Below are 24,962 nucleotides of genomic sequence, written 5' to 3'. Positions count from 1 at the left end.
AAAAATCTTACATTGTAGAATACTTGACTAGATCTTAATAGGATTCAAATCACATTTAAATATTAGTATTATAAAATGTCAAGAATGAAATACAAAGATAATTACAAGAACAATCAGATTAGCTGATATACTGCTTTGACCTAGGAGGACATACACTGTCATGCTTAAATGGGGCTGTAAATTTATAGCTGAAAGATCACGCCGGTCTTTGAGATGGTAAAAGTATTTTGAATGTTTAATCCTTTGTTTTGAGGATTTGTAAATGATCCAGAAGCTCCCTGGTCCCCACACTTGGAAATGTTGGTCAGTTGTTACTGAAGTCAGTGTCAGTACAGATTAAGTTTCACCCCCCCTTTCCTAGTGTATGAAACACAGGGGATGGCTTGAGGTCCTATCCTATCCTATCCTTGAGGTCCTATCAAAAACATAACAGAATAACCTGGAAAGAATCAGCAAATATCTCCTTTCTTTCCCATTTATATCAATGCAGTGGCAGAACTTTGCCAATCTCCCATGTGAATGCGGCTGCTGGTGGTGGTGGTCTGGTGTTGACGTCAAAGTATTAATCTGATGTTCTGTGGAAAAAGGCATCAATCTCTGCCACTCTGTATGGAAAGAAATAAAGATACATTCAGGTGTAGATTGCTATTAAAGATTACATCCTTCTCGCCTCTTTCTTTGTATGTGAGAACATGGCTTATTTGTTTTAAAGAACAGGCCCTTTCTCCCAGATCAGGACAGGTTGAAAAGCAAACTAGTTGTTCATGACACGTTTAACAGCATCGGAAGAACTAGTTCTGCTGCAGTGTGGCCTTTGCTGGGTGAAGGTAGACGGGGTTTGTTGAGGCATGTTGGACACAAACTTAACTTTTGTCACTTTAAGATAAGAAAAAGAGTTCCCTGGAAGTTTTGGAGCAGAAAGAAAAAATTTTCTCAGAAGGAACTGGCTCTTATTCGACACAGGGCCCTACAAGGAATGGCCTGCTTTGGCAGTGGTAGCATGGTTTCACTGAGAACTTGCGTGTAGCTGGACTTGTAATTGTTGGTCTTTATATTCTAGCCGCTATTTAAAAAGCAGTATATTCTCGTAAGTAAAGACTTTTTTGCATAGCGTCTGTTCTTACCACAGTCTGATGGTATATATGCTGAATATAACAAAATAGCTGAGATACTATCTGAAAGTAGGAATAATCACGGGGATGCTGTCATGTGCTGGTGGGAGGAGGGTTCTGAGCTTAGCTCTGCTCTAGACGAACACTTTTAACTTCACTATTTGTTTTTCAAAATGAGAGAATAAACATAGCCTGACTAGATTGCACCAAAGTCTGATTTAGGAACGATGCTGAGTGAAGAATTCTGCTCAAAGAAAGAAATATATTGTAAATAATAATGCTGAAAAACTGTGCAAGAGTGATGGTTCAGTTTTTAAATTATGTTCCTCTAATGCTGCTTTTTTGTTAGACTTTTTATGTAAGGGTAGGGAGCTTGCAGGCAAGCAAGACAGTAAGAAAGCAGCATCCTTGAAGACAATGTAGTTACATTAGATACTAAGGTTCAGTACCATGGATTTTTTTTTTTAATCGGTTTTGATATAACATTGTTCTTTTTCACTTCTTGTTGCTTATTTTGTGAATCTTTTGTTATACTTTCAGTGTATAGTACTGATGTTTGTGTTGAGCTGCTTGCTCATCTACAGTTCAGTTTTTCCTTACGTTGTTAAAAAATGCAGGATTAAGCAGGATAGGAGGCTTGGAAAAGACTTTAAATAGACATCTGAAGTAACGTGTCTATAGAAACTACTAAACTGATAAAATTGCCAGTAGATAAATTAGACCAATTTCAACGTGTGCCTTACTTGAAATTAATAGAGAAGATATTTTTATTAGGCAACTCTGAATTTGGCACAATTTTTACTTTGTTTATTTGGGGAAGCCTGTCTGTTCCCTTCCTCTGCTGCTGGACGGTGAGCATGCTTGCTGTAATCCCTCTACCACTAGATGCTGCTATATGAGTGATTGATATAATCTTATCTGATGCTGGATGGATTAATCTCTTGAGAAAATGAGGAAGTATCACGGAAAAAGTATTACTGCCTATTCTGAAATTAGTATTTTGAGATGCTTGCCTGAGACATTTTTAGAATTTATTGGCTCTGTTATATTAGTCATAAAGGTTGTTTCTCTCTTGTATACACAGCAGTATGCTAGTCATTATTTCTAATTAGGCAGGCTTTTCTTTTCATATGTCTATAGAGCTTGTGGTCTTGGTAGTGAGGAAAAAAGGCAACAAAATGTAACTGAGCCAAAAAAGGTTTTTGCAGGAACTCTGTTCTGTATCATCTGTGGCTTTTTGTTTGATGAAAGATGGCAGAGGAAGAAAATTGCTATATATTCCAGCATGAGGAATAATCACTTTTTGGGGAAAATTTTTGTCTTTCCTTTACTTTGGCTGTTTTTTAAGCAATACCTTTTTTGCTGAAGGATTACTTACCTCCTTTGGGGTTTACTGTGTTTATTCTACACAGAAGTCTACAAACAGAAGAGCTCCATCAGGGGGAACTGAAGTTATCCTAAGGAAAAATTTCATTGCATGGATTGTGTAAACTCACTGAGACTGAAGTAAAGCTGGAAAGGAATCTACAAGTGAATAAAACAAGAAGTTTGGAATTGGATTTAGGGAATCTGGGCTTGGAAATGCCTCAGGTAAGTCAGTTAATGATTTTATTTGCTTCTGTAAACAATCTGCTGCTTTGTTTAAAAAAAAAAATTTTAAAAGCAAATTTGACTGACATTAGCAGGGCGAATTTATAAGAGAATAAACAGTATATATTTTTTAGGGTCCCAGTAGTGTCTGTGAAGGAATCTTTTGCTGCTCTTGGTATTTGTTCACACAGCAAGGTTCAGCAGAGTTGTCGTCTTGATGAGGGTGGATGCAATGGAGAGCAGCCTTTTATTACTGCAGTGATTCACACATCAGCACACTGAATGACTTTCAGCAGTACAGTGTTTCTGCCTTCCCAACCCTCAGGGCGAGTGTGTCTAGAAGAGAAATAGAGGTCTGGAATTAAATGTAGCAGAAAGCCTTGCTGCCCATTCCCTGCATGCCCAGTCACCCTGTATAATTTTTTTTGGAAAGTTCTACATTGTTCTCGAGAGATACAACACTCTTGATTTAATTGTAATCTTACTTTTGTTACAATCTCAGGTGGAAGTTTTGTGAGTTCTAATGGTTCTAAAAACAGTCAACACTGCTTTAGTACAAAATGGTTTGTATTAGGGTGAGGGCCCTGCAAGTGTGTAGTGCCTATTTGATACTCACAGATCTTGCCAGTACTCGCTCTCTTCTACAAATGCTAACATATCCCTAAACTTGGCAAACGCATGAGAATTTCAAACCAACAAAAAAGAATGAATGAGCAATGCTCTTGCAGCTATATGATGAATACAAATGTGTCCTTTGATTAAAGAGCTGCATGTTGTTAGCTGCTCTTAAAGCATTCTCTCTCTCTGAGAAATGACATGCTTGTCTGTGGAGGTAAAAGCCTTCCAGATGCAAGTATAGCACAAGTTCAGAGACTTGGATGAAATGGCAATAGTCATGTTTTGTTGAAGAAAAGAATATGCCTTTTTATAGTATGCTTCAAATCTGAGTATCAATTTTGTTGTAGCCCAGTGTGAGTGGAATGGACCCTCCTTTTGGGGACGCCTTTCGGAGCCATGTGTTTTCAGAGCAGACTCTGATGAGCACGGATCTCTTGGCAAGCAGTTCAGATCCAGACTTCATGTATGAACTGGTAGGTCAGCTTTCTCTATGTGTACGTAACTTCCTCTCTAATAGAGACTAATACCCTGACTTCATATAGTAATAAAGGGGTATTTGTTCAAGAATGCTAAAAGATTATTAATTACTGCTAGCTACTGATTAGGGAAGAGCCTTAACTGCTTTTCCAGCAAATGTGACGCTTCCTCAATAGACGCTTGCTAAAGCTGGCCATCAGGAGAGGTTTGATATACAAGTCTCAAATAGAGCTGTGCTGACATTATGTAATGGTGCTTGAGACTGTTCCTTACAGTCTTTTCTGCAAGAGCAGCTATATGCTGTTTCACCCAAGCTGTGAATGCAGGGGAAGCAAAATAAAAGTTGACTCATGAGCTACTTATACTAGCTTTTTTTTTTTTTTTTTCCTGCATCAAGGAAGAAAGGCAGCTCATGGTCATTAATTGATCATGTTAGAATTAGGTTTTCCAGGGACTGGTAAATTTAAGCATATTATGTTAAGCACACAACAAAGATTGACCTAGGTTAATAAAGACTAGAACAGCTTGCATGTGATGTCTTTCATATTTTAAATACGTGGATATTGGTACTAGTCTAGTTGCTGATGACCAGATGAATTTGCAATAGCAGAAAAAGAATCCAGCAGCATTTGACTTGTATCTTTAGCAATCTCTTCAGAAGGATCTGCTGCTGAAGCACAGAAGCTGGACTTCATTCTGAACCTCAAAAGCAGCTTTTAGTTGGAAGTTGAGGTATCTTCATATGTTATCACTCTCTTACACTTCACTGGAATTAAGCTCCCCCTACTAGATTGAAGTAGAGGACAGAGATGATTGATATTTTTCTTGGTATTAATTTTTAACTTGTCTTATGCACAGGACAGAGAAATGGACTATCAGCAAAGCTCCAGAGACAACTTACTTTCAATGGACGACTGCAAGGACCTTGAGAATTTGGAGTCTTTTACGGATATCCTGGACAAAGAAGCTGCTCTCACCTCTAAGTGGGAGCAGTGGGACACCTACTGTGAAGACTTAACTAAGTACACTAAATTAACCAGCTGTGACATCTGGGGAACAAAAGAGGTAGATTACTTGGGCCTTGATGACTTTTCAAGCCCATACCAAGATGAAGAGGTGATAAGCAAAACACCAACACTGGCTCAGCTTAACAGTGAGGACTCTCAACCTGTTTCTGATTCACTCTATTACCCTGATTTGCTCTTTAGTGTAAAACAAACCCCTTTAAATTCTTTGTTACCTGGCAAAAAAATTGCAACCAGAGCAGCAGCCCCAGTCTGTTCCTCCAAGAACATTCAGGCTGAGGCACCTTTGTCAGACTGTGTTCAGAAGGCAAGCAAACCTGCAACGCAACCTGCTTCCAGTACACAAATCATGGTGAAGACCAATGTGTACAATAACGAGAAGGTGAACATTCATGTTGAATGTAAAGACTACGTTAAAAAGGCAAAAGTAAAGATCAACCCTTTACCACAGAGCAGACCAGTGCTGAGCCAGACACATGCTGATGCAGCAAAAGAAAACACCTGCTATTGTGGTGCTGTGGCAAAGAGACAAGAAAAAAAAGGAATAGAGTCCCCGCATAGTCACAGTACACCTCCTATTTTGCCTTTCAAAGAGACTCAAGAACTGCTCCTCAATCCACCCCAGGAAACCCCAGGGCTAGTTGTGGGGGAGAGCAGTCTTTCTGCCAGCACATCAGTATCAGATTCTTCACAGAAGAAAGAAGAGCACAACTATTCTCTTTTTGTAACAGACAGTTTGGGTGAACAGTCAGCCAAAGGAGACCCTGAGGAAGATGAGGATGATGAGGATGATGTTGAAGATGAAGACCATGATGAAGGATTTGGCAGTGAGCATGAGCTCTCTGAAAACGATGATGAGGAAGAAGATTACGAGGATGATAAAGATGATGACATCAGCGATACTTTCTCAGAACCAGGTACCAGCAAAGTTGGGCTTTGTTAACATAGAGGTTAATGGATTTGTCTGCCAAGTGGGAAAGAACGCTTTAGAATGCTTCATAGTTACAGATCAGCAACACTGGTCTTAGAAAATATGGGATGAAAGTTTATAATTTAAGTGCTTTGCAAAATGTAGTTAATGAAAACTATACAAGGTCTCTATTGCGCTGTTTCGAGAAAAACTGCATAAACTGTGGTCATGCAACAAAATCACAGAGAATACAGGAAACCTATCTTGTAGCCTAAGCTTATAAAGCAACCGCCTTCAATTGTCTTATTTTTTTGTGACTTGATAGGATGTGTGGAGTTTTCTAGTGCCTCAGTAGGTTGCTGCTTTGAATTTATCCAGAGTTGTATCTGTTGATAGCTGGTATGAAATCATAGCCTGAGTGAAATAATTTCATAATTACCTAAGCCCTACTGTAGGTACAATTTTCCACAGAATCCAAAGAATACCTAGCACTGAAACTAATAGAATAATTTCTTGGTGGTTTTCAGCAGTAACACTTAGTGAGTCTTCAAAGGATACTGAATTCCTCTCTTCTGCAAGTAGAAATGAAACCTTAACAACAGATACAAGAACTAACCTTCACCTAGAAGGTAACAAAGCGGTAACATTACGTAAAAATAAAATCTGAAGGGAAAGGGACAGAACTGTAAAGAAGTATTAGTTTCATTGTAGAAAGTATTGTAATATTCACATTTTATAAACGCTTTGTAGTAGAGTACAAGAATTAAGGTATTCAGACATTTAGCAAAATGTAACTTCGGGGGGGAAAGCAGCTGAAATTTTGCCTTTTTAAAAACAGCAGCTTCCATAAAGCTTGTCAGTTTGTCATAATGAACTCTCAGATTAAATTATTTTCGAAGTCGATTTCCTGAGTTGGCATTAAACTTACCAAGCATTATGCCCTTTATGTTACTTTTACATATACATAACACATTTTTATTAGCATTTTAAAACCTCTTCCTCCCTTCTGAATTGAACTCCCTCTACTTTCTGGGGCTTTGAGTAGCTATTACAGCTCTGTAATGATTGCTGTACTGCACGGTGCTTTGCAGCCCACGGAGCCATGTTGCACAGAAAGCTTGATAACCTTGAAAAAGAGATGTTGTATTAAAATACTGGGATTTCGGTTGATGGAATTACATTAACTATTTGCTGTTTGTTCAAATTGTACTGACAAGCAATTGCTTTTGCCTTCTAAATACATCGTGCAGTACAGTAACTGAGGAACAAGCTTATACAAGCTTGCTAGGACATTTAAGTGAATGAAGCCATTCACCTTGAGTATGGTGATACTAGGAGTTTCACCATACGTTTTTCTTATATTAGAAAGTAATGTCTCCGTGTACTTTAGTAATGTCACTCTTGTACTTTGTGTTACTTTTTACCTTTAGAGTAAAGGTAAATACTCTGGATAAAGTTTCTAAAAATAGGCATGGCATGGGAAGATGTAACCTTCCGTAGTACAGCCAAAATCAGTTGATGAATTTAGAGTGAAGATGTAATTTATGGAAAGGATAAAAACTTAGTTATTGCTAACCCTCTGATGTATTTTATACGCAGTTTGCTTTTGTTTATTCTTCTCTGTGTATGTTTTTGGAGTGCATTAAATGCTTTCTTAAAGCACTAGTGTTGTCTGAGGAAATAGATATAGTGAACTTTTGGAACTCAAGAGAACTAAAAAAAATGTGACTGGCTGTTGGGCAACAATGTTGTTATTATCACCATGATACAGATTTAGCCATTTTGATCACCTCCAAAGGAAATTTATTATGGGAATTATCAGTCCCGGCTTTTTTTAGCATTTAAGCTTTTTTGGCATTACTAGTATATTTTATGTATCTAATTTAATAGAAATAGTTGCAAATGACTGCTGCTTCTATCAAGTATTCAAGAGATTTCAGAAATGGGAGATGCAGCATCTGATTCAGTTTTCAGTAGCACAGGAGAACTAGCTGATAGGGGAAAGCACTTGTAGAGACATGGAGATTGTTTAAAGTTGCATTGCATCTATTCTGAGCACCTGGACCATCAGCTTGGGGGGGGGGAATGAGTTACATAGCTTGACATGTTTTTTTCAAGTGGAAAATAAGTGGGTTTTTTAAAAGTATTTTGATACTTATGTCAAAGAGCATTTGGGTAAAATGGAAGTACAGTTAAAAATATGGTATTTGAAACTATAATGTAAATTGTTGTAATTTTGGGGTATAGAAGAAAAAATTTTTTATAAAGCACATTTCATTGTTTGATTTGCCTTTAAAATATACTGTATTTTTAATAAGTACATGTAAATTTACTTTTTAAAAGTAAATTATGAAATTATTAGAAACAATTTCAGAACTAATTTCATCCTTCTACGCACCTAACTTTTATTCATACTTTGGGTTTATGAGGTGAGAGTCAGACCAAAGCAAGAGTTTATTTTTCCTCTTTCAACTGTTTTTCCAAGTGCAAATAGACTAATTGAAAGGACTGTTTTAAAAAGAAGAAAGTGTTCTTTGTGCTACTGTTAAAAGATAGAAGCAGAACTCAAGCAGATGGGGTCAAGGCTTCTTAAACATATAGTCTGTTCAGTGGTTGGCTTTTCTTTAAGCCATTCATCTGTATATGCATCTGTATATGCAATGTTTTGAAACGCATTGTTTTTTAGTAAATGTAAACTATTGTATAGCATTGTAGTACAAAAGGTGATGCAGTGGTTTGGGTTTTTTTAACCTTAGTATAGGTTGTTTTTATTTTCTAAAGCATACATGGTGTTTTAAAAACTGGTTTGTGTTTACATAATTATGGTATAAATATTTATGCAATGTGGATAGTTGCATTGCAGCTTCCATGTATAATAATACTTCACAAACAGTTCATCATATCAAGTCCATCATAATGTACCTCTAAATACTGTGTACCTTTACTGTGGATCATTTCATCCCACTAAAGAGGTAAAGAAGAGATTGAACTGCTTGTATCCATGTCCCTTCAATTTAGATGGTCTTTTCTTATGGTCATTGTCTTCATAACAGACCCCCCTTCCTCTAGTCTAATAGAGATGGGTGGTTTGGCTTATTCCCAAAGGTATTCAAACTTAAGGAAGAGCAGAAGTTGGACTCTGATCATAGTAGGTCCCTTCCAACTCAGAATATTCCAGGATTGAATAATTTTTATTTCCTTATTAGTCTTTTGATTGTCTTTATTATCTACTTTTCTTTCAGTGCTTTTTGATTAGAGATTAGTTAAAATGTGGAGGCGAGTTAGGATTATGTTCCTGTAAATTCTTGGAGAAAATTGTAAGGATGGAAGAACACTCTTCAGCAGCTGTCATCTGCAGTGCTAGGTTTGTAGGGGAGAAAAAAGGAATAGAGCTTAAGGGGTCAGAGAACATAAAGGGGCTTTCAATGCATAAATAATTTCTCTCTTCTCAACCAATGAAGCACCATCAACAGCTCAGTGTCTATCCCAGAATTTAAGGCAAGTACCCAGTGGTAGTTGATTGCTGAAAACCAAGTCTATTAGATCATGTAAAACAGGCCTCATCTGTGGCTTTGATCCTAACTTCAATACTCAGTTCACCATTAAAGGGCTAGAAACAGTTTTGTCAAAATTATATAAACAATGCAATGCATCCTTTTAGGGTATGAAAATGATTCTGTGGAGGATTTAAAAGAAATGACTGCAATATCCTCTCGGAAAAGAGGCAAGCGAAGATATTTCTGGGAGTACAGTGAGCAACTAACACCGTCACAACAAGAAAGAATGCTGAGGCCATCTGAGTGGAATCGAGATACTTTACCAAGTAACATGTATCAGAAGAATGGTCTCCATCATGGTAAGAACAGAGTCCTAGCTACAAATGAATGTCTGTCGTTCTGACGCCTTCAGTAGCCAAACTCCCATCCTTGCAAGTGCTGAGAAGTTGTGTTTTGACCATGAAAATAAATCCTTAAAACACTGTAGGTCTGTTGCTCAATTAGCAGAGTTCTGCACAGTGTCCAATGAAGGCACAGTGAACATACAGTAGTAACTTTCACTGTGGTTTCTTCCAGAGGAAGGTGGATGAATTGAGAATTGTAACCTCCAAGGGCTTCCAGTGGAAACCCCAAGAGTTCAAAATTTTCTCAGTGCAATACTGTAAACATGTTGGATGGGTCTCTTAACTGGTATTTGCACCTTGTAGATGTTAGTTTCAGTCTTGCTTGTGTTAGAAGTAATCTAGAAGTGATCTGAGATGCAAAGTTCACATTAACTGCAGTACGAACTAAAGGTCAAGCAATAAGGCGTAACTGTCTCTGTCTGCTCCTCCCTACTTGTTTCTCCCACCTATGTGAATGCAGCACAGTCAAGCAGTTACTCTTCTGTGAATAAACTTTTTGTTTAAAATACCCTCTTAGAAACTTAAACCAATTGGTTTAATAACTGTGTTTTATTCCCGTAACTTTTTGATTAGCAATTTGCTGTACTGCACATAAACTAACATCACCCAGAACAGACCACTCTTAGGAGTAATGTTTGTTTTCTTGTCACAGGACCTCTTTGGTAGGCTGCTCCATTTGATTTTTGGCTTTGAAGGACAAAATGAAAGCAGCTTCCCTGGTTATAATGTTAACATTCCTTTATGGTTGAAAATTACTATCTTTATCATGGTGGTTTATCTTCCATTATTAAACCAAAATAATTTTTTTATTGTTGTTACTTGTAAATTTATTCAGGGAAGAAAACTTCTTTTTTAAATCTCCTTAGTTTCTATATGCTTATTTATTTTTTAGTGAAATAATCAATACCTAAAGTGCCTGCCACTGTTCCTTCTTGTGAAGGCTTATATCTATACTTCTTATTAAACACCAAATAACCAAACATGTCTTGAGGACTCAGTCCCACCAGACACTTGGAGGAACAAGTCAGGTGTATATGCAAGGGATTCATAAGTTCAAACACTGTTTAATATCCAGAAGCTACAGAATATAACACGTGTAGGATTTTATAATTTTCGTATACAGACATGTACCAAGGTCATCTACTACCCCAGATAAATCATGCTAAATTATTAACTCTCCTAATAAATATTTCTGGAGCAGATTTTGTTAGTTTTATTAACATTTTCATGCAAGTCTCTGTAACAACCAGAATTTTAAATAGAAATCTAGAAAAAGACATGGGAGTGGCAGAGAATTTTAAGGAATAAAATTGTCTTGAGTATGTATATTTCCTCAGGAAAACCAGGCCTTAAATTAGCTTCAAATACATATAAAGGGGTCAACTAGCCTTTGTGTGGATTATTTAAGCTCCATATCACTGAAGATCGTTTCAGTACCAGGCCTCAACACTCCTTCTTAATACAGAACTTCAGCAGCAGGATTGTTTAGGAATATATAATCAACTTGAGTGTGTGAGAGGATATACTGGCTGAACATACGAGTTAGCAAGTTACAGTTGGGGCAAAACAACTGGGTTTGAACTTGACATACATTTTTCATCACAGTTGTGTGTATACTGTCTATCACATCCAGTAGCCTGGCCAGCAGTATTTGCTCTTATCTGATCTGGATATAATATGAATTGTACAAAGCAGTTTGTCTGGAAATCCTCTTTCTATTGTGAAAGGCCATAGGGATCACATGATTCCAGTCCATTCTTTTGTAATGAACAAAGGAACTTAAACTGCACCCAAAAAAAATACATATTTAAGAAATTTTTTTGCAGGTTTGTGTATGTATTGTCACTTCCTAACCCAATTTTCTGCATATTTAAAACAGGAAAATACGCAGCAAAGAAGTCACGGAGGACTGATGTAGAAGACCTGACTCCCAACCCCAGAAAACTTCTACAGATTGGTAATGAGCTGAGGAAGCTGAATAAAGTGATCAGTGACCTGACACCAGTCAGTGAACTTCCCTTAACTGCCAGACCAAGGTCAAGAAAAGAAAAGAACAAGCTGGCTTCCAGGTATATATTAGATAACACTACATGGATGACTAAATTTATATTGCTACAACTGTATGATTAAGGTCTAACTAATTTTTGTTTCAAGAGATCCTGCTTCATCATGGCAGTTCCTGCAATAGGCTAATTACCAGTTTATCAAGAAGCAGGGCAGCTGGCATTTTGGAGATGTAGTTTGTTCCCTAGATAATGATGTATTTACAGCAGAAGCTGGCTTACTTAGCTGCAGGGCAAATGATTGATACAGTGATAAAATCTGCAAGTGTGAAATGTAAGCAAATATCAGTAGCAGAGTGCTTTCAGTGAAGGTGGATTACTAGGTAGATGATTTTTTTTACATCACAGCTCTGGGAATATTGGTTAATAAGTTCGTGTGGCAAACAAAAAGTTGCTCTTAGTATTTTGGAATTTTTGTTAGTGTTCTAATTCTTCCCCTCTTCTTACTATAGGGCTTGTAGACTAAAAAAGAAAGCCCAGTATGAAGCCAATAAAGTAAAACTCTGGGGTCTCAACACGGAATATGGTAAATACAACTCTTCACATCTTAATTTTCCTTTTGTTCAGACAAGTCTGTGTTTTGCACCATCATGTAACCTGGGTCACATCTGGCAGTTTATAGAGGGTTAGTACAAACCCAACAACTTTGGTGGTACAAAAGCAGTCCACTCCATAAAGTGTATGTAAATTAGGTTACCTGCAGTGTTGAGATACTTTACAGATGTAAATTACATAAATGTATGCATGTAATTTATTTTTTAAAAATATTTTTACAGATAATAAACTATTACATCTTAATTTTACAGTAAATGTGATGTGACTCCTGTGATAACTGTGTGTGGACAGCTGTGGATCTCTTTTGCTCTGGGGGAATGTACTGTAAATATTTTTTTTTTCTTTGCAGATAACTTACTGTTTGTGATCAACTCCATTAAACAAGAAATAGTTAATCGGGTGCAGGTACCTAAAGATGATAGAGGTGTCAACATGGAACAGAAGTTGAACGTGCTTATTAAAGACACTCTTGGTAAGCAGTAAACTTAACCTATTTGCATGTATGCAAAGAGACATATCTTATACGTTAGATTGCAAACAATTACTGGAGTAGAGAAGAGAAAGGAGCACTTCCTAATTTCAGTTGTCTCTGCTTTTTGGTGGACTACTTACCAAAGTGTTCATTGGCTTTGTATTACTGATAGGAATGTACAGATATGTGCAATGAATAGTAACCTTACAGCATGTTTTCTTACCCTTCCTTTTTAGGACTACCTGTAGCTGGACAGACATCAGAATTTGTGAATCAAGTTTTAGAGAAGACTGCAGAAGGAGACCCCACCGGTGGCCTTGTAGGGCTACGAATACCAATGTCAAAAGTTTAAGACATGACTTCAGCTGTTCTCTGGTCAGATTCTACCTGTGTTGTCAAGTACTTCATTCACTGTAAATTACATTCTGGTCTGCATGTCGATTGAGCATTATGTAAACACTTACAATTGGGTTCCATTGTTTTTAAATAACAATGTAGTAAAACAAATCAAAGCATGATATAAAATGCTTAATAGCATTTTTGGACCATAAACCAGGTAGTTTCAAAGCTGCTTTAACTTAAATATGGAAATGAGGATTCTTTTTAAAATTATCTAGGACCAGAATATATCACTTTTGTTTTAGAAGCAAAACTATGTTTTTGCTAGTAAAAATTTCTAGCATATGCCAGACATTGTGACAGGTTTATGCTCCAAGTAAAAAAAGAGGAAGCGTTTTTTTGGTAAAGTTGTCAGTTTAGGGAGTTTTTTGGTTTTTTTTAATTGGATTTTCTTTTGTTCTTAAAAAACAGTAAGCTTTCTTTGCAACCATTAACTTGTACATAGCACACATGGCATTAGAGCTAGTGTGCCATATAAGACTTTAATTTTCTGAGCTTAATATAGTATTTAAATGTCTGTGCAAGCAAGAGAAAAAAAAAAAGTATATTCTTTGTGCCTTGTATTTTGGGGGGAGAGCTATCAGTATAAGCTGGTAAAGTTTTGTATGAAGAAAACCCTGAGGGGAAAAACCAAGATGTATAGATGGTAAGATTATAGGTTTTAATGTATTTGTTCCAGCTCTTAAAATTTTTGAATGTATATAGGAATATGTTGAAAATGTAGATATATGCCACAGAGTCTATGTATTGTATAAAAGATGGCTCTAGAAAACTCAATTTCGGTACTTTGGCCGGAAGAAAACAAATACTTGCACATTAATGCGATTGTTTATTTTTGTACCAAAGACAAATGCAACTGATATGGCAAACTGCCAGTCTAAGTAAAGTTTTGCACAGCTTATATGATACTGTACTGAATGTAAAAACAAATGAAAAAAAAAGAAAAAAAATTAAAGGTCAGGGTTAGGGATCTTACTGAACTGTGAATTTTTTTGTTTGGGTCCAATTATCTACAGAAGGAGCATTCATACATAACAATATTATTTTGCTGTTCTTGTAGTTCGCTTCCATGGTAGATAAGTTGGTGGCCGTCTCGGAGTCTTTAAATCTTTTTTCTCTGCACTTACTGTAGGAGATTTTAATATATTTGGATTTTAGTAAACTATTGGTAAAATAGTTTTCAACTTTGAGAATTTAAAAAAAAAATATTTAGCTTGTTGTAGTATACTTCCACCAAACAACCAAAATAAAATTATTTTTATTGTAATGTGTATATATGTAAAGAGAAAAAAGAGCTACAGATATCTAATTCCTTAGTTGCCACTTTTCCAGTTGATGTATTATTATGCATGTGATGTTTCCAAGGATCAACACAGGCTTCAAACAAAACAAAAAAAATTTATAGACTTTTATATTTTTGTACAGGTATTTCGAAACTAGCTTCTTCAAACTTATATGTGACTTAATCTTGTTAATTCAGTAGTTTCTATGATTGAGGAATATTAACACACAGTTCTTATTTGCTCTTCTGCTAATAAGAGTTGGCTTTGTAGTCAGTGTTAACGTACAGATTAAAAGCTTTAGCCTTTGATGAGAAAGTCCTTTATCTCAAGGCAAGATCATTCTCTGGTTTCATGGACCCCCCTTTTCCTCCCTGTTCTTTCTCTCCCTATTTAAAGATGACAAAACACTGTTTACTGAAAATAGAAATACCAAATATTTTCAAATGTAGCTGCTGAAAAGAAATGCAAAAGTCCATGAAGGCTTTCTCCCCACTCCCTTTGGGGAATTTCTCCACTTCATTTCTAGTTTTTCTAAGTTTGTTTGTACTGTGATTCCTTTTTGTTTATAAGTAGATTATTTTTATATCCAAGCTTGTACTATACAAAAAAAAAAATGAATTGGTAATAGTGCAGTAAGAGTGGCCGATGAAGGTGGCAGTCCTGCCACATACTTGTGAGTGTGCACACAGCTTACTTTTTATCTTAATATTTTGGAAGACTCAAAGGGAGGAAGAGGCCAAAATACCACTACTGAGCTGTACAGAAAGTCTTTCCTACAAGAGACTGAACAAATACCCAGGGCAATTTAGGCAAAACTTTGTAAATCCACTTAAGACTTGCAAAATCTGAGTGGAATGTGGGTGTTTTTGTTTCAGGTGTTTTTGTTGCTGTTGTTAGGGTGAGGTGAGGGTTGGCTGCTGCTTTCCACAGTGGGTCAGATGTATTCCTATTGTAATTATTGCCAGTGTTGCAGTTATTCCGGAGATGCATACGGCCCGTAAAATCCTGACAAAGAATGTCTCTTGTGAAGTTAAGGCCATGTCTGTACCGAGATTTTTCAATACCGTTGTTCCTTTCTCATGAATGGTGTTAACACACTGCTCAGATACGAGAGGTTCTTACACTATATCCGAACTGTGTAGACAAGGCAGCATTTCTTAACATTGAGAGCAGTTTTGCAATTGGATAAAAACTTCTGTGACAAATTAAACTGACAAGGTATTAAAAAGCCCCTTTTTTACTGCTCAGAAATACTGGGCAAATACAACTTTATAGCTTTTTATTTTTGTCTGAAAACCAGAATATGATTTTGGTCTAGCATTTCAAAGTAGACTTTGAATCTTTAGTGAATTCCATACCCTTGCATTTCAGTGTTTTCTATGTATTATTTTAAGTTAAAGCTTTTAAATAGTTGAGCTTTTTAATGTCGACACTTTATTTTGTACCTATTTATATGTATGTATATCTTAGAAAAGCACTTTGTTTAAAAAAAAAAAAAAAGAAACTGCGTTTTATATGATTCCTGCCACTTGCTGCTAACTCTGGGCTGGTCAGAATGCTGCAGCGATACTTGATATAAATAAAACCTGGCAGTAAAATGTAGAGTAAAGATAAGACCTTTTGCTGGTTTAACTTTATCATAAAGGTGACATAGGCAAGCTGTGCAGCTTTACATTTTAACCAGGGGACTCTGTGGCATTTAAACCGTCTAGAAATGGTTGTACTTTAATGCCAGTAACAATCTGCTTCCTCTAGTGTCATTAAAATATATACATTTAGTGTATACTTATCACAAACAAAAATCTTATAAGGATATAAAAACCAACAAATGTACATGTTCTGTTTTTTGCAATTGTGGCATGCATTTTTGGATGATCTTTAGAGAAGACCATTTTCTAAAGATTTTCAGTGTTCATACATGGTATGTGGATCTTAATGAAGTCCTGGATTTTTTTGTTTGTTTTTGAGTGTAGGCATTGTGAATATTCACTTTTAATCCTATATCCAAAAACAATTACACATTTTTGATTTAATACAGACAAAAGTTCTTCCTTTTTCTGATACACTGGATTCTCTAGAATTTGTTTCCATATTAAAAGCATGCTGTCATAACTGCTCTTGTTGAGATCTCGTCAGTCTGAACTTAGGTGCCACACTTTGAATTGATGGACTGCTTGTTCTACTGTACCATGTATGATTCTTGTCCTTTCCTACTTCCCTCATGACAGATGATGATGTGGCTTTATATTGTGCCTTACTTGTACATCTAGAACTAAATGTTTTTCATTCCCTCTGAACTCTTCAAACCTAATCCTTCTGAAATTGAATCAGAACTGATAAAAGCATCCTAAAGAAAGTCTGGATAGATCTGATTTCAGTTTCTCTCAGTAGTAGTCCTTTTGTATTTATATGGAAGACCAGTTTTTGAATGGCCTTGCAAAATGTGGGGGTGCTCATGAAGGGTGTTTTTTAGCCCTAAACCCCTTTTGCTAACGCTTCCTTTTATGGTTTATTTTTTTTTTTTTTTTTTTTTTTTTTTTGGATGAGAGAGACTTACTACTAAAGCTATGTTTATGTGTGGATGGGCTGGATTTTCTTATCATACCAGTTGAAATCATTGTGATTTATTGAAGTTGCATTGCTATAAAGCTGATGTGAGAGTCAGGCTCAGCTGTGTTCAGTTCCTATTTCTTTATAGATAGACATTTTTCCATATTAAAAGGGCCAGGAAAAAGGTCTTTTTAAAAAACGCAAACAAACAAAAAACTAAAAAGGATGAAGGGTCTTTCAACTAACCTAAAAGCAACCAGACACTTCTGACAAACAGTGGTGTCAGTTTTGATTTTATCTTAAAAAGATCCCCCCCTAATATTTATCTGATATTTGCCTTCATTAATAAAAGTTAGCTTATTCACAAAATAGGAAGACTGGATGTGCTTTTATTTCCATAAATCACTTAAACGTAGCAGGTTTTTTAAAGCTCTAAAAGGTTTTATCAGAACTTCAAAGGGTTGTATACAAGTTGCCTTCAGCAGAAATAGCAAATGCAATTCTGTTCCTCAAACGTGCTTGCTAGTCTTCCTGAAATTCTGTTGAGGCATAGGCCAATTATGTCCCGTGAATGTTAGGATCTGTATTTGGCCTTGAGACCCTAAATTCAAGAATGCACCTAATGATTTTATTTTCTCTTTAAGTTGGAGGCTTCAGTTGGAATTATCCAGTTAAGTGTGCTGCTAGATGTGGTCTTGGCTTATTGACACAGCCTTGCACACAGCTGAGGTTTATTTTGTTTACCCCAGGGATCGTGTGAAGTACATTTCAAACAGTTACTGCTTCAGTGACTGATTCTTCTTGTAACTATATTAAGGGCATTAGTATGTTGAGAAAACACCACTCTTGAATATCTCCCAATATAAATTGGGATTCTTAAATGTCATTAATGAAAGATGGCACTTTTAGGTTATCTTCTTTGCAGCATACAAAAATGTCTCTATCTTTCTACAATTTACATTTCACAATATGCCATGTTTTTTCCCCCAATGCTTCTAGCATGATAAGAAGGTGTGTGTGCGCACTGAATTATAATCCTCAGCCTCTTAGACATTCATGAACTTCCACAAGAGCAAATACTGACTATGCACTTATTGTCTTTCTAATGAGCTGTGGAGTTAAAAGTGGAGATGGAGCTATTTTAAGCCACACTTTTTTTTTTCCATTAAAAAAATAAAACTCCAAACTTTTTAGATAATATCAGCATTCAGAGGTTTTCTTAAGTTAAAAAATATTTTGTAAAGTATCTGTGTAAGTCAGATTTGGGTGAGTTAACTAGCCTACTGTAAAGAAAACTTCTGGATTGGATTTGGTATTGGCAAAAGCACACTCTGCTCTATCAAAATCTTCCAATTAAGAAACAGAACATAGTAGTAGCATTTTATCCATCATTATAAGAATGATTAATAAGATTCATACATTCTGGTTTGAATCATCTATCCTCCTAGATTATTATGTCCAAGTAAAACTTACTGCTCAGTATTTGTGGTTGAGTGAACTCTCAAGGCTGATGGCACATGCGGACATGGGTGGTTGACAGGCAAAAAAAAAAGCATTTTAAACAAAACATGGCATCCTGTTCTGCATATGCTTGGGGTCATGATTGTAATGCTGTCCTTTGATATTCTATAATCAACTTCCAACTGGAGCTCAGAAAAACTTACTGAAAGTCTTGTCTCTGTTAGAAAATAAATTTACCTTGTTAAAAGCATGATCTGTTAAGAGTTGCAATGTTTAATGTTGGTTAATAGTTGTGCAGTTTTTATTTTTTTGAAAAGAGGCACAATTGAACTATTGACTTTGTTTACTCTGTCACCCTTGATCCCTAGCACTTCTATTCAGATACAAATTCATCAATGTATGCAACATCCTTTGTAATTTAAAATAAAAATTGTGGAGGAAATATCATCTTGAATCATTGTATTTGTGGAATGATAGCAAAGAGCATGTGCTACCTTGAAGTAAATGCTCTCAGTCTTGGTATTGTATTGGTAATGTCAGCAACATTCCCTTGGAAATGGTATTGTCAGCAACATTCCCTTGGAAAGGATCATAGCTAGGTAAGGAAAGAACTTGTTTTACCCTGCCCCGGGTGAGCACTCAAACTGCTGCCTTGCAAGGCTGCTGGGTCAGCATGGTGGGACCACCCGGACGACCTGGACTGCAGCCCAGCAGGTCCTTTGACTGGCTTTCTGCAGTGGCCATGGAAGGGGTCTCCATCTTCAACACCTGCTAGCTTAGTCCAGAGCTGGCGGGGGAAGATACGGCACCAGGGGAGGAGTTAATGGAAAAAGCAAAAGGGCCGTTGTATTGCCTCCCCTTTCCTGCTTTCAGGGGTACAGAAGGTACCTCATGTTCCCCGGCTTCCTCGCCGCTGCTGAGGGTCAGGGACCTCGCCTCTGCAGGCCTGTCTCCCCAGAAACCGTGCAGGTTCCGAGGCCCGTGCAGCCGGGTGCTGTGGCAGGGGCTGCTTTGGGCCTTTGCCAGCTCGCGAGGGACCCACCTCCGCCGACAAACCGCCCGCTGTGCTTCCACCCGGGGCACCAAGGGGCGTTCGCCTACCCGAAGAACTGAACCATTCCGTAATACCGGCGGCACTCGGGACACAAGACGCGCGTTGTTCAGCGCCGATCGGCCGCCTGCCGCTCGCCCTAGAGACTCCTTAAGGCAAAGGTATTAGATTACAATCTAAGATTTAAACAGTGTATGCCATATTCACTAGTTTTAATTTTATATATAATTTTTATAAGTTATTTAATTGTATCTGGAGTATAGCTTTTCTTTTATGAGTGCATTTACCTTTTGTGGAGTTTTAAATTGTTATAGACTGTGATAATTTCACTTAATTTCATGCGTGGCATGTCTAAGTGGGAAAGGGGATAAGTTAGCCTTCATATTTTTCTGACTGTTTTTTACATTAATCCCACTCAGGATTATAAACAAGCAATGGATCATTATACAAGCTGTTTTTACATGAAGAATGGGATGTAAGATTTTATAATTTCTGTATTGAAAAGTTGTATCTAAATATTAAAGTTGTATTTAGTATTATGAAGTGACAAATGGGATACCCAGGATAATAAAGTGGTGGTTTGTATCAGCACTTCCACACCAGCTCATGAAGTTGTACAGTCATGGATGAGTAAGTGGTGAAATGTGGGCCCCTGTGAGATTCTGAGCCACTAGCAGTTTTGTCTCATGACTTTAATACTCTATGATTCGCTTTTTGATTGTTTAGTGAAGATAATCTGTATTTTTTATGCAGTAAAAACTAGTTGTGTCTTTTGTACACTGACAGAGGTGTTTGGTGCCAAGCTCAGTTCTGATCCCTGGCAGCAGCATTTTCCCCACTGTACCCAAAGGCATAATTTTATCCTTTCCTGCTTTACTTTTTCCCTTTCAGGAAGACTACAAAAGAAAGTCTGGCAGAGAGTGCAAGTAACATCACAGAGAGTCTGATGGGCATTAGCAGGATGATGTCACAGCAAGTCCAGCAGAGCGAGGAGACTGTGCAAACCCTAGGTACAGATGTTATTTGGGTGTTTGGGTATGGACTGGATTATTGAAGCAACTTTTGCCAGTTCTGTTAGGATAGGAAGAGGCAAACTGATGTGATGTGGAGCACAGTGGAATCCTGCTTTGCTGTAGGAAAACCTACTACAATGATAATTAAAGAACTGTCCAGCAGAATTCCTCTAACAGTTGGACATAAACAGAAAATAATGTACATTGCATGGAGCTGTTTGTTGGAGTTTCTGTCTCATGATTACAAAAAGGAAAAGGGGCAAGATAAGGAGCTTTTGCTTTAGTTTCACGTAAAAGCAATTGTAAAAGCGATGTAAGTTCACATGGTGCTAAGAGCATGTTTGGTGTTACTGTCCTAGCATGCATTTGGTGATAGCAGAGCAAATAAAAGCGTAGGTACAAGTCCATACACAGAGGAAACATAGTATGGCCGGAAGACTGTTTTCACCCAGTCTCCAGCTGGGATGACTAAGAGACAAGGAGATCAAGTGACTTGAACCCGAGGTCACTTGCTCTGTCAGCAGTGCATCAGGGACTGTGAAACCAAGATTTCACCCAGTTCTTTGGCTTCGACTCCTAAGACCATAAATCAAGTGACCTGTCAGAACAGATGATTCATGAAGCATTTAGAAGTTGGATCTGTTTTGCCTGGGCCTCTTACTAGCTGTGCTTTTGCGCAGAAGAGAGAACAGTTTAAAGACAAGGATAAATAACACAACTTTTGCCCTCCTTGTTTTCTGCCCCCATCTGAACATGGCAGCTGGGCACGGTTTGCTCAGCAAAAGTAGCATGTTTCTTCTCCCATTAAAAAGACAGTTTGGCAGTCACTTTTTCACTCTATTTCTGACTGAACGGCACTTGGAGTTCATCATGGGAAAAACTATCAAAGGTCATTAACAAAACCCAGCTGCAAATTCCAAATCAGTAGTTAGAATTTCCTTTTTTCTGAGCAAGTCCTTTCCTATGGTGCAGTGAATATATGTGGCTGTGAAGCAGGGAAGCTCTGCTTTGCATTAATGATGGGAAACAGTTTTTCTCTTTTCACTTGGATCAAAATGCCTCTTTAAGATGGGGCATAATGATTTGCAAAATATAACAGATGTATTTCTATTATGCTTGGTTTTCTGAACCAGACGACATGCTTGGAGTTTGACCTTTCTTTAATCGATCAGTTCAGTATAGGATGTTATACCAGCATTCACTGTCAACCAGGCTATGTGTTCTGTAATATAAGAAAAGGGGGACGCCTGAGCTTTTGCTTTCATTTAGCAATTTGAAAGGAGGAAGACTGAGGAGTTTGAGGTGTTTGCTTGTTTGTTTTCTTACAGAGAAAGAGAAGTTGAAAGGGACAAGTGTTCCATCTTGCTGTTTTGGCATATTCTCAAATTCTGTCTTCAGTTGGGATCAGTCAACACACTTTTCCTCTAGTTGATTTTCTCTTTTATTAGGAAAAAAAAAAAAAGTTTGTCAGAAATGACTGTTAAAAATTATTTAAATTGTTTGAGCTGAATAATTAAGGATCTCTTACTGCTGCATGCTGCTTTTTTACTTTCTGCAGCCCTATCTGAATCATATGGATTTACTGCTCTGGCTTGAGGGAACAGTTTCCATTGTGCAATTCATATATTCAAATATTGACCTGTCCTGTTGCTGCTAGAACTGATGCTGATAGTGATGGTGATTTCTCTCTCTTAAACTGGTGGTTCTAGCACCATTCTTATTTCACTCCGCTTCCAGCAAGCTCTCAGGTAGCATTGACTTCGTTCATAAAAAAATGTGAACTAGATTTGATCTGATAACCTAAAAATTAAAAATTCAGGAAGAGAATGCAGGGGCCGTTAAGCCATTCAGTACTCTTGCTTTGCATTTTTCCTTAGCACATCAGGATTACTGAGTTGTGAAAGCTACTGCAAGAACAGACTCTGCATTTGTCTTGCCCATAAATCAGTCTGACCCACAAGGATCTCACAAGCACTTTCTGTATTGCCAAATATGACATGCTTTTATCCTTTGTCATGTGTTTTTGAAGCACAATCAGCTGATTTTTTTTTTCCCCCTTAATTTCAGCCAATTCTTCACGAACCATTCTGGAAGCAAATGAAGAATTTAAGTCCATGTCTGGGACAATTCAGCTGGGGCGAAAGCTAATAACAAAGTACAATCGCAGGGAGCTGACAGACAAGATGCTCATCTTTCTTGCTCTTGCCTTATTCCTGGCCACAGTGCTCTATATTTTGAAAAAAAGACTCTTTCCATTTTTGTAAAATTTCAAAACTAAACTGAACTATTGCAAAAGATCAAAAAGAGATGACATAATAATGGTAGAGCTTTTAAATAAAACAATAAAGGGATATTGCAATAGCTGAAAGAGTGTTAGAGCAGGCATGACTTTATCCTGTCCCTATGGAGCATGTGACCTGCCTAAGAAGAGCTCAAACGAGCACAAGTCGGGAAGAAGCAGGTAGATCAAGGCGTGGAAAGGAGAAACACCAATTTGCCTGTAGGTTTGGGGAACGAGAAAAACACTTGAAGAGCTAGGCACTCAAAGATGCCAGTCTTAACTTTCAACCTCTCTTCGTTTTGCCTTGAAATTAACTTTTGTCCTTGGGTTGGACTGGAAGCTGCTTTGACTCTGTGTAAGGTGCTGGGAGTAAGATGAAGGATGGAAGAGAGAAACTCGTGTACGTTCCGTTAATAAACTATTTATTGTATCTTTGTAAACCGAGTTGTGTTTAAAAATGAAGTCTAACAGATTGAAAGAGCCTGAATAACTTCTAGTGTGAAAATTCTGTTTAATACTTAATACTCTTGCTTAAACCAATGCAAACACACTGGTGCAGTGGTTGCGTATGGATTGTTTTTTCTGGGAGCGTAGCACACGTGTGGTCTGGCTCTGTTCCTCTGGCCTTCGGAGTGCTCTGACCAAAGCAAAAATAGGAGCCCCATTTGTTACCGTTAATTTGCACCATATATTTGAGAATTACACTGCCAGTCTGTTGATTCTTTATAAAATGCCACTTTATATTTGCAAAATACTGTCAAGTTGTATGTTTGAAAGTTTTTCTCTTGCTCGTATAATTGATCTTTTCTCAGTAAAATGTTTTAGAATGATTACCTTCCCTATCTCTTGCATGTTAGTAACGGGAGTTGATTGCTTTCGCAACATAAATACAACCAGCCATACTCCATGTCGTACCTTGAAGTGCCAAAAACTGCGCTGCAATGTTCTTAAAACTGATGTTGCCTTCCCCTTTGGAAATTGTTTCATTGCTGCTTCAGAGCTGGCTTGTAAAGTTGACATTCTGTTTAGGAAATTCACACAGAACAGTTAAATACTGCCTTAATTTAAATAGTTATAAAAGGCAGTGCTACATATATCCTAAGAAACAGGATGTCAAGCAAGTTGCAGTGTATGTTTATATATAGAGAGTGGAGGCTAGGTTGCCTTTGAGGTTAGTTTTCAATAGTATGTTTAGAGGGAAGAGGTGACCAGTCGATTATCTGGTACCTACTGTTAAGATCTAGTGAATGAATCTTTCAATGACAGCTCACCCTTTTGCTGGCAGCTGCTGCAAGCTTGGTTAAATCTGGAAGTGGCAGCAGGTTATAGTGGTCAAAACCGAAGTACGGGACAGTTGAAGTGATTGTGTGGCTGTGTGCATAAACAAGAAAAGTTGGAATTTGAAATTGAGTTCAAACACAAGGGCTCTGCCTGAAGTGTTGATATCAACCTGCACTAAGCTCGGTACCTCCCGCAGAGGGCACCCCTGCCTGGAGGTGAGAGCCTTTTCTTGCCCTGGAAGTAATACATGGACTAGACAGAATGGATGTGGCTTTTTCCATATTATTTACTCATCATATTTCAGTGCAGCCTTCCTAACAACCTCTCCTGAGATACTACACAAAGGTTGAAATAAATTGACAATGTGCATGTTGTGGGTTTGAATAAGAGAAATTACTCAGCTTAAAGATACATTGTACAAAGTCTGTGCATATGTGCTTTTTAATAATAATAAAAGCCTTGCTTTGGAAGAAGTCTTCTGGTGAGCAGACTGCTAACCAAGGAGAGCGCTGTGTAATCTGCAAGTTGGGGCTGCAGTGGAGCAGGTTTCATCCAGCTGGGTGATGTTGGCTATTGCATTTCACATGCATCACCTCTAGCCTCAGGCTGCTGCCCTCTCTGGAGCCTGCTCCTCCCTGTAACCTTCTGCACAGACGTGTACAAACACACAGGGGGTGATAAAAGTGTGTGTGTCCACCTGTCTCCCAGTCTTGGAAAATAGGGCTTTAAATACAAGTCATACTTAAGACATGAAGTTTATTTAGGTTATAAATACATTTCAAATGAACTGCTAAGCAGCAGTTCCTATTTTCCAAATCAGCAGTGCAGTGCCTTTTTATGCAACTTCAGAGCAGTCAATAAAATTCTCATTTTATGGACTATTTATGGCTCCTAGGCCAGATGTAGCAGTATGCCTTTAT

At 37.5% G+C, this 24,962-nt stretch overlaps 2 protein-coding genes across 2 annotated transcripts; both read left to right on the top strand.

The window, feature by feature from the left end:
- Positions 1-2,162: 2,162 nt before the first annotated feature.
- Positions 2,163-18,861, top strand: CREBRF (CREB3 regulatory factor). The gene is made up of 8 exons (XM_026858163.1): positions 2,163-2,702; positions 3,668-3,793; positions 4,656-5,739; positions 9,394-9,588; positions 11,513-11,702; positions 12,149-12,222; positions 12,601-12,723; positions 12,960-18,861. The coding sequence occupies exons 1-8, from the start codon at positions 2,694-2,696 to the stop codon at positions 13,073-13,075; spliced, it is 1,917 nt and encodes a 638-aa protein (XP_026713964.1). The 5' UTR covers positions 2,163-2,693; the 3' UTR covers positions 13,076-18,861.
- Positions 17,956-24,209, top strand: BNIP1 (BCL2 interacting protein 1). Its single transcript, XM_026858536.1, has 4 exons — positions 17,956-17,966; positions 19,290-19,628; positions 20,359-20,477; positions 22,548-24,209. The coding sequence occupies exons 1-4, from the start codon at positions 17,956-17,958 to the stop codon at positions 22,742-22,744; spliced, it is 666 nt and encodes a 221-aa protein (XP_026714337.1). The 3' UTR covers positions 22,745-24,209.
- The last annotated feature ends 753 nt before the right edge of the window (positions 24,210-24,962 follow it).

The sequence above is a fragment of the Athene cunicularia genome, assembly GCF_003259725.1.
Source record: "Athene cunicularia isolate RWA chromosome 13 unlocalized genomic scaffold, athCun1 chr13_part1, whole genome shotgun sequence".
Lineage (NCBI taxonomy): Eukaryota > Metazoa > Chordata > Aves > Strigiformes > Strigidae > Athene > Athene cunicularia.
Note: the sequence above shows the minus strand (reverse complement) of the source record. Positions and strands in the feature narration are given on the sequence as shown.

Excerpts from the sequence above, each read along its gene's own strand:
- BNIP1 (XM_026858536.1), top strand. Across the intron at positions 19,629-20,358 it reads AGAGACTCCTTAAGGCAAAG|GAAGACTACAAAAGAAAGTC; the intron begins GTATTAGATTAC and ends TTTCCCTTTCAG. Across the intron at positions 20,478-22,547 it reads GGAGACTGTGCAAACCCTAG|CCAATTCTTCACGAACCATT; the intron begins GTACAGATGTTA and ends CCTTAATTTCAG.
- CREBRF (XM_026858163.1), top strand. Across the intron at positions 11,703-12,148 it reads AAGAACAAGCTGGCTTCCAG|GGCTTGTAGACTAAAAAAGA; the intron begins GTATATATTAGA and ends TTCTTACTATAG. Across the intron at positions 12,724-12,959 it reads GCTTATTAAAGACACTCTTG|GACTACCTGTAGCTGGACAG; the intron begins GTAAGCAGTAAA and ends CTTCCTTTTTAG.